This window comes from Aedes albopictus, chromosome 2 (genome assembly GCF_035046485.1).
Source record: "Aedes albopictus strain Foshan chromosome 2, AalbF5, whole genome shotgun sequence".
NCBI classification, from domain to species: Eukaryota; Metazoa; Arthropoda; class Insecta; order Diptera; family Culicidae; genus Aedes; species Aedes albopictus.
The window spans coordinates 441682281-441691694 of NC_085137.1; the positions used below are offsets into that span (position 1 = coordinate 441682281).

General features: G+C 45.1%; 1 protein-coding gene across 5 annotated transcripts; it reads right to left on the bottom strand.

The window, feature by feature from the left end:
• Positions 1-253: 253 nt before the first annotated feature.
• On the bottom strand, positions 254-7907 carry LOC134288560 (uncharacterized). 5 transcript variants are annotated; one of them, XR_009998019.1, is made up of 3 exons: positions 899-7907; positions 616-696; positions 254-560 (listed from the first exon to the last, which is right to left on the bottom strand). XR_009998019.1 is itself a non-coding variant. In XM_062853748.1 (3 exons), exon 3 carries the CDS (start codon positions 7122-7124, stop codon positions 1038-1040), a length of 6087 nt encoding a protein of 2028 aa, XP_062709732.1. In that variant the 5' UTR covers positions 7125-7269; positions 7521-7601; positions 7665-7907; the 3' UTR covers positions 254-1037. The 5 variants fall into 5 exon arrangements, 3 of the variants coding, with proteins under 3 accessions (XP_062709732.1, XP_062709731.1, XP_062709730.1); XR_009998018.1 differs by having other exon boundaries at positions 760-7907; XM_062853748.1 differs by having other exon boundaries at positions 254-7269; positions 7521-7601; positions 7665-7907.
• Positions 7908-9414: the final 1507 nt, after the last annotated feature.

Here is a 9414-nt window from a genome sequence, read left to right on the forward strand (position 1 = left end):
AGTTTGTCTTAATACGTATCAATCGTCTCTGACAAACGAGAAAAACTGACCTCACTGATTACCTGTCTCTGAGCCAAATTTGGTATAGAGTCTTCAGTCTCCGATTCGCTTCATGTTTGATGGAGGTTTTTAATCCAATGGGTTACATAGCCGCTATCCGAATGAAGAGAGTAATGTTCCGCGTAATATATCACAAATCGAAAGAGGTACGGTACATTACGTGGAGCGGATATACTGAATTGGGTACCTGTTGGTTTTCCGAACCAACAAGTACTGGTACTGCAAGGGTTAATTTCCGTAAATATAACCACCGTTGAATGAAACGCAGAAACTTCACGTCGTAATTCGGTAGGTTATAATTTTCCTGGAGGGTAACAGTAGTTCATACAAAGATACATTATTAGTCTTACGTTTTGCGTACGCAGTTTTGGGGTTTAGCTTAAGTTAAGTAGATTTGTGCATGTCAATGATTGTCTTAGCCTAAGTCACTTACGTTTAGTCCCTTTTCTAGTCGAATTTAGTCGTAGTCTGCAATGTCGGGTTGGCACTGGCTCGGGAAACTAGATTTTAGGTTCATAATTAGCGATTGAAGAAATTCTACTTATAATTCCTTACCGATGCAGTTGATGCATAAATGCAATTCAGGTGTATGGTTATGCTCAACTGATCTGCTGGTGCTTAGGACCTTTAATGTACCTAGTGTATAAGCGGCATAGGTAATTCATAATTTAATTCACTATTTGTATAATATTTAGTTACCTGGTCTAAGGTTTAAACACTGATCGAGAAAATATTCAAATTTTGAAGAAAAACTAATCAATTAATTAGAACTTGGAGTGGATCAATTTTAGCAAACTCACTATCGCTTCTGCTTTGATTCTTTTTCTTCTCTACTCACCGGTTGACAACTGCTGTCATTACCTACCATCCCGGTATGATTTATATGTGTGTGTGGTGCAAGGTCGCTGTATAGAAGGTGCGCGCTGGCGACGAGAGGTTCGCCAACACTCCCCCCGGTACGCCGATCTCCTGGTCGGCTACTGCTTCTCGCGTCTAACATCCAATACAGCTAACTTTACCACTGGTCTTTCGTAGACACCAGCAGCCGTCCTCACCGTCGCTGATCTCACCTCTCCATCTCGGCCGCGACGGGTTGCGATCACTCTCCCTTTCGGCCAGCAGTTACGAGGGAATGTCGAGTCCACAATAATTACTATGTCGTTGACTTTTACCGGTAATGAATCAGAGTTGTACCATTTTGTTCTTCTAGTAATTTCCGGTAGATACTCAGCAATCCATCGTCTCCAAAATTGGTTAGCGATGACCTGAGACGTACGCCAGCACTGACGCACGATGGTACTACTGTCGTCGAGTACGGTGAGTGGTTTAGACCCGTTGGATGTTCCCAGCAAAATATGGTTAGGGGTGAGTGCCGGAGCAGCATTGTCTGCTATCGATACATGTGTGAGAGGTCTTGAATTGAGCGTGTTCTCGATTTCCAGCAATGCATTACGTAAAACTTCATCTGATGGTCGACGTGGCAGATTCAGGGCTTTCAAACTGTTCTTCACACTACGGATAAGCCGTTCCCAGCACCCACCCATATGGGGCGACATTGGCGGGTTAAAACACCAGGCAGTTTGTGAACTGATGAACTCCTGCATAATAGCTTCGAGATCGAGCTCCTCTTCAACGCGGCTCAATTCTCTACTTGTGCCAACAAAATTGGTACCTCGGTCGCAGTATATATAACGAGGTGTACCACGGCGAGCTATCATGTTACGGATGGCCATCACGCAAGAATCTGAGCTAAGAGAGTGTGCTATCTCGATGTGCACTGCTCGTGTTGTCATACATGTGGCCAGCATGCCCCATCGTTTTTCGACCCTGCGACCTACGGCGACCTCCATTGGTCCAAAATAGTCGATTCCAACGTGAGTGAAGGGTCGAGTGTAGGCCGCTAATCTGGCATCAGGCAGATCAGCCATTATTGGAACGCTTGGCTTGGCATAATCGTTCTTGCAGCGTTGACAATTCCTTCTCACCTTGGCACAGGAAACACGTACTCGAGAAATTGAGAATCTTTGGCGTAGCTCATTGACCACAGTTTCCTGGTTGAGATGGTGATACTTGCTGTGGTAGTGGCTGATGATTAGAGTGGTTATGTGGTGGTCACGGGGCAGGATAATGGGATTCTTTGCTTCTTCAGTAATGAATGCACAGGCCGCAATACGGCCACGCATCCGTAATACTCCATTTTCGTCGATAAACGGAGTCGATTTAAAAAGCGAACTGCTTCGTGCGATCTGTCGTCCTTGGATGAGGGTAGCAATCTCTTCGGAGAATTCATCCTGTTGGGCTTCACGTATTAGGCTGTTTTCCGCCGCTCGCATCTCCTTCATGCAAAATGGACCAGTGTTGATAGGCTTATGGTGCAACTTACGTCGACAGTTTGCAGAAAAACGAAATAGGAATCCAGTTACGTTGACAAGACGCTTCCAGCTGGAATAGTCATTCACGCAGATTGCCGGCACCACTGCTGAAATATGCGCAACTGTATGTGGCCGGAGTTCCTCTTGTGTTGAATTATTGATCTCAATCTGCTGTGGCCAGTTGGACTCACTCCTTCCGAGGAATTCGGGGCCATTGAACCATCTGCTGTTGGCACGAAGATCTGGTTTTCCCTGCCATTTCGTGGCATCGTCCGCGACATTCTCCTTCGTGGGCACCCAGCGCCATTCAGTTGCTTCCGTGGAGTCAAGTAGCTCGCTAACACGATGTGCCACAAACTGTGTGAATCGACGGTGGTCTGAGTTGATACAACACAGTACATCTCGAGAATCGGTCCAGAAATAGCGTCGAGTTGCTTTGATAGACAATGAATCGGCGATGGTTTGTGCTAGTCTTACTCCGAGGATTGCGGCCTGCAGCTCAAGTCTTGGAATAGACTGAAATTTTAGAGGAGCGACTCTGGTTTTTGCTGCAACTATAGTACATTCCGTTTCGCCATCGCAGGAAAATCTGATGTACGATACGGCAGCAAACCCGTTCTCACTGGCGTCAACGAACGTATGCAACTCGATTTGGCCATCGACGAAGTTCTTAATATGATAGCATCGTGGTACTTCTACACATTCTAGTTCGGGAAGTACTTGTAACCAGAATTGCCACTTCAAAAACAAGGCATCGTTGATTTCATCATCCCATTGCGCTCCAGACCGCCAAATTTCTTGCAACAAGACTTTTAGGTAGATGAGAAAGTGGGCGACTAAGCCGAGGGGATCGAAAATTGACATTAGGATCCGTAGTACTTCTCGCTTCGTAGGACGCCGTTGTCCTTTTAAGAGCACTTCGTCGTGGCGGGTCCACCCTACTTTGTACGTAAACGAATCCTTCTCAGTGCACCACCAGAGTCCCAAAACCTTCTCCGTCACCAATTCGGCTGAGAGATCTAGATTCTTCGTTTTCACATCATCCTCTCCCAATGACTGCAGAACCGCTGGGGAATTGCTTATCCAATTGCGAATCTCGAATCCGCCCTGGGAATGAACATATCTGACTTGATTTGCCAAAGTGACTGCCTCCTCCTCCGTCTTCACGCTCACCAGCATGTCGTCCACGTAGTGCTTCTTGATTATAACGTCAACCGCCTGAGGATACTTCTCAACGAACCTTTCTGCGTTCAAATTTTTGACGTATTGTGCACTGCTAGGCGAGCAGCACGCTCCGAATGTCATGACACACATTTCGAACACGGCAATTTCTCCAGATTCATCCCTCCAAAAGAACCGCTGGCAGGCTTGATCTTGTTCCCGGATCTGTATCTGGTGGAACATCTCTCGTATATCTCCTGTGAGGCCAATCGGATGTTCGCGAAATTGCAGAAGTATGGAGAAAAGTGAACACAGTTGGTCGGGACCCTTCAACAGAACGGAGTTTAGTGATATCCCGAAGATCGCGGCTGCCGCATCCCATACGATTCTTATTTTTCCCGGCTTGTTCGGGTTTATCACCGGAAACACAGGTAGATACCAGGTACGTGAAACGGATTGATCTTCTTCTTCCTTGCTCAACTGTCGAATGTATCCTTTAGTTGTATAGTCTGTTATCTTTTGGCTCAAGGCTTTAGCGAGTTCCGGATCCTTGACCATACGCTTTTCCAGCAGGCGATATCTATGGAGCGCCATTGGCCGACTATCTGGGAGGCGAATATCATCATATCGCCACAACAATCCTGTCTCGTAGCGTTCGCCGTTGAAAGTAGTTAACGATTTCAGCATTCTACAGCTCCGTTGATCTTCAGAAGACAGTAGAGTTTCGCTCGACTTCACTACTCCCATACTATCGAGAGCGAAGTATTCCTTCATGGCCTGGTGCAGGTCTTCATCGGAATGGTCATCGCGGGATCCAACGTAGAACGAATGGTGAACCATGCTCGGTGCGTTATCACTGTCACTTCCACCGCATACAGTCCAGCCCAGGCGTGTCTTAATAGCTATAGGCTGTTCCAACTTTCCTTCGCGACACTGCAGAACAAGACTGACATGGGCGTGCTTTAGTCCGATCAGGATTCGAGGACGAGCGTCCTCGTATGACTTTATGGGTAAGCCCCGTAAATACGGATACTGATCCATCATCTTCACCGCATCAAGGGATTGACGTGGTAGCTGGAGCCCCTTCACCGTTCTCACTTCATCCAGTTTAAACCGTTTTGCTCCATCGTACTTGCCTGCAATCGATACAGTGATGACGCGGGAATCTTTCTCACACCTCTCGGTGCCGCCAGTCCATCGAAGATGCAGTGGACTTTCAACTCCATCCAATTCAAGTTCATCGGCGAGATCTTTATCCATCAGGGTTAGTTTGGAACCTTCGTCCAAAAAAGCGAACGTTTCGATGCGTCCGCCTTTTCCATGGAGCGTTACTGGGAGATAACGAAAGAGAGAACTACTGGAGCTGGAGCGATGACTGTTGCATTCGTGCCGCATAGAATCTGTCTCTTGCTGATTTTCTCGACGATTGTTGTCCTTCGGATCCACGTCTTTCGCCTTTTGGTTTTCGTTATGGAGTAGCTCATGGTGTTTACGTGTACAGCCATTCTTGCCGCATACTTTAGCTGTACACCGTCCAAAGTGTTTCTCTAGGCAACGACGACACAGATTGAAATCACGTACTACGGCCCATCGAGAATCTCTGGTTAATTCCAGAAACTGTTTGCATTTTCCCAGTGTTTTACAATTGGATTTGCAAACCGGGCATTCAGCGTTGTTGTTTTGTATGCTGTCCATTTCTGGTTGCAGGTCCGCTTCATTCGATTCCAGATGCGCATTCAAGAACCCGCTACTTTTCTTGGTCGGGCGTGACTCGTTCCGGGTGTGCTTGGATTCTTGAATTGTTGGAATGGTTACAGTGCTGGCTGCTTCGGCTAAGGAATAGATCCAGTTTCCGAAAGTTGCTAGGTTAACTCGAGGTAGGGTATAGCGATATCGGGCCCAGTCAAGCTTTATTGAAGGCGGCAACCTGCAGACGAGTTGATGCAGCAACGAAACGTTGTACATATGTTCTTCCAATGCGCAGGCATCTACAATGGCGCAAAAGTTCTGAACTTCCACGGCGAAGTCCATTAACGTTTCCAGTTTGTCCTCTCTTGGCGACGGTAGGGCTGTAATCTTCGCGATGAGCGAGTGGACGATAGCTTCCGGCTGACCAAACCTCATACGCAGAGTATCGATGACACTTTTCACGTTCGATGGGTGCATTAAGCGATTCTTCACCGTGTCATACGCTTTTCCAGTCAAACTTCTTTGTAGTCGAACTGCATTCTCCGCATCGGTAAACCCACACATGGCTGTTGTGTTGGTATACGAGGAGAAAAATATGGGCCATTCTTCCGGGTTTCCTGAAAAGCTCGGCACGTCCTTTGATATAGCTTGTCGAGCAGCTAGCTGCTTTTTGGTGAGCGGGCATGGATCGTCAAAATCTTCTTCAGCTGTTGGTTCTCTTCTAGAAAATGACGGGCGGAGTGGAATTTGCTCGGAAACGAAATGATCTCTCATTGCACTTGTGACTGGAACGGGTTGGCCTCGCGAAGACGCATACATTGCTCCATTGGTCGTTGTACGTTGACGACCGCAAACTTCCACAGCTGCGCTAGCTTGGTCAACGATGCCGCTAGATATCGCTCTTACCGAAAAGGTTCTCCCGTTTGTCAGTTGATCCCGCCGCGAAGAAAATTGATCCTCTCTTGGTACAGCCAGGTGATTCACGCTTGCTAAAGCACTCGGATGTTGCGTAGAATGTCGTTCTGGTTCAAACATATCGGGGTAATTCGGCACGCTCTCCTCCCGGTTGCCGTGCACCCAATCGCGCACTCGGCTTAGGCTGGCACTCGCTCTGGAACTCGCTTTGGAACTCGTCCTACTACTCCTCTCGCTGACTGCCTCTTCCAATAGAGCGTACTTTCTTTCCAGAAATTGTTTAGCTAATCTTTGCTCCTCTTCCAATTTCTGCATTTGAAGTTTCAAAAGTGTTCTTGAAGACCTGCGTGATGACGCAGACGACCCGGCACTTGATACTACACTGATGTTCACTTCTTTGTCACCGGTCTGCTGTCCTTCCTCGCTTCTCTGTATGTTCATATCCTGCATGGCTGTAACATCCTTCCTATTTCCGACGACACTTGTTGCGGAACTTCGCTGATCTTTTGCATTTGGTCCTTTTGACGTCTGTGGCTCTTGTGTATCCGTGCTGTCCTTAGCATCACTTACTGGCTTAACCTGCTTACTGGAAGTGGATCCTGATCGCTGAGCCCATTTTGCTGACACGCACTTTGGACAGCTCCAACTGTGATCCGCTACTTCCTCCGTGACTCCAACGCAGCCAAAGTGATGCCACTTGTCGCAATTGTCACACTGCACCATCTCGTCGCTATCGGGACCCTTGCATGATTTGCAAGTCCGACCAGCCAATGTACGATCCACCACTGATACTTCTTCCGGAACTCCCGTGACCACTATTGAAACATCACCACTATTAACCACTTCATCAGATCTTGTTTTCGAGCTTTTACTCTTTTTCGGCACCTTGACATTCTTCCCGGAACCGTGACCTTCGCGACTCGACATTTTCTATTTGTTAAACGAAAATTATAATTTGTTGGTTTTCCGAACCAACAAGTACTGGTACTGCAAGGGTTAATTTCCGTAAATATAACCACCGTTGAATGAAACGCAGAAACTTCACGTCGTAATTCGGTAGGTTATAATTTTCCTGGAGGGTAACAGTAGTTCATACAAAGATACATTATTAGTCTTACGTTTTGCGTACGCAGTTTTGGGGTTTAGCTTAAGTTAAGTAGATTTGTGCATGTCAATGATTGTCTTAGCCTAAGTCACTTACGTTTAGTCCCTTTTCTAGTCGAATTTAGTCGTAGTCTGCAATGTCGGGTTGGCACTGGCTCGGGAAACTAGATTTTAGGTTCATAATTAGCGATTGAAGAAATTCTACTTATAATTCCTTACCGATGCAGTTGATGCATAAATGCAATTCAGGTGTATGGTTATGCTCAACTGATCTGCTGGTGCTTAGGACCTTTAATGTACCTAGTGTATAAGCGGCATAGGTAATTCATAATTTAATTCACTATTTGTATAATATTTAGTTACCTGGTCTAAGGTTTAAACACTGATCGAGAAAATATTCAAATTTTGAAGAAAAACTAATCAATTAATTAGAACTTGGAGTGGATCAATTTTAGCAAACTCACTATCGCTTCTGCTTTGATTCTTTTTCTTCTCTACTCACCGGTTGACAACTGCTGTCATTACCTACCATCCCGGTATGATTTATATGTGTGTGTGGTGCAAGGTCGCTGTATAGAAGGTGCGCGCTGGCGACGAGAGGTTCGCCAACAGTACCAGACCAAGTCCCTGCTGGGTGGCGCTAAATAGGTGAGCCATAGACAATAGAATCGTCAATGTCGTAGGGCATAGTATGTGACTATTGTCGAAACAACATTATTTTTGGTCATTGTCCAACCAAAATCATAAGCGGCGTCCACTTACACTAAGCGCATAACTATGTTAGGGTCAAGATTAGGATGAAATCATTGGTAAAATATAATAACACTTTTTAGTTTGTGTAGTTAGTTGAACTAGTGTTAACTTTTTATTGGGACATTTTCTGTAGGTTTATTCTAGATAACAATGCATTAGCTGCCCTTTAACTGAATTATTTTATAACAGTAAACAACATTATTCTTTCTTGATAAAAGATGTCTGGACATAGAATTGCCAAACTATACATCTGATCAGATATTTTTCCGGTATTTCATTTAGGGTAGAGAGTTAAACACTTACGGAAGATAGTTTTTCAATTTCAGACAGACATCACATGAACACAGCTACCAATGTACCAAACCTTATCTACTGTTTTCTCATTTTGCCGCTTCCTATCCTCAATTGAACTTATCTGACACTAGTTAGGACTGTCTGTGGAAGATCCGGGTTTCTAATTCTGTGTAGGACTTGTTAAAACGGGATGCCTGATATGTACTGCGGACAAATGGGCTGGAAGTACTGAGCAATCACAATTACTGTCGTACTAATCATATTAAATGCATGCTTTTCTACTTACATACCGAACGTCGCCAACCGGCAAAGAGGACATGACGAAAAAACGCGAGATGGCCCTAACAAAACTAGAAAGGCGATGAAAATGGTCACCGATGCAACGATATGGAAACAAAATAGATGAGAAATTATCGACCAAATCATAATCTATGAACATATCGCTAATGTTCTTTATCATTCTTTCTTTTTCTCGTTTCAGCAACAAAATCGAAACCTCTCTACTATCTCTTCATTTTCTGCCTCTTCCCATCCTATTCCCACATCTTCCTATATCCTCTACCCCATCTATTTAATGTATCTGACACTTGTTGGGACTGGTAACGCCAGCGCCTGCCTGTGGAAGATCCCGGTGTGCTAATTCGGTGTAGGACATGTTAACGGGGGAGGCTTAGTAGGTCCACATCTGCCTACAAGCAGATGGGCTGACAGTTGTCGGCTAGGGTGTGGACTGAGCAATTACAATTACAATTACAATTTTGCGCTTCCTAAGCTCATTCCAAGTTTAGAAGTATACTAGAATTTATGTGATGCAAATGCAAGTCAAATGCATTCTGAGATTATTATGCTCTTCCCCAACTAACAATCACTCATTTAACAGGCACCATTATGACGAATTAATTCAGCATAATGTTGAATAACATTTGAATAATTTTCACCTATAACCTATGTTCGGGTTTTGTTCACACAAATTTGGAGAAGTTGTAAAGCATCATGTTGTGCACCAACTTAATTTTTTGTTGTCCAAAGCGTTTTAAAAATGTACAAGAAAGTTGTTATTCAGCTT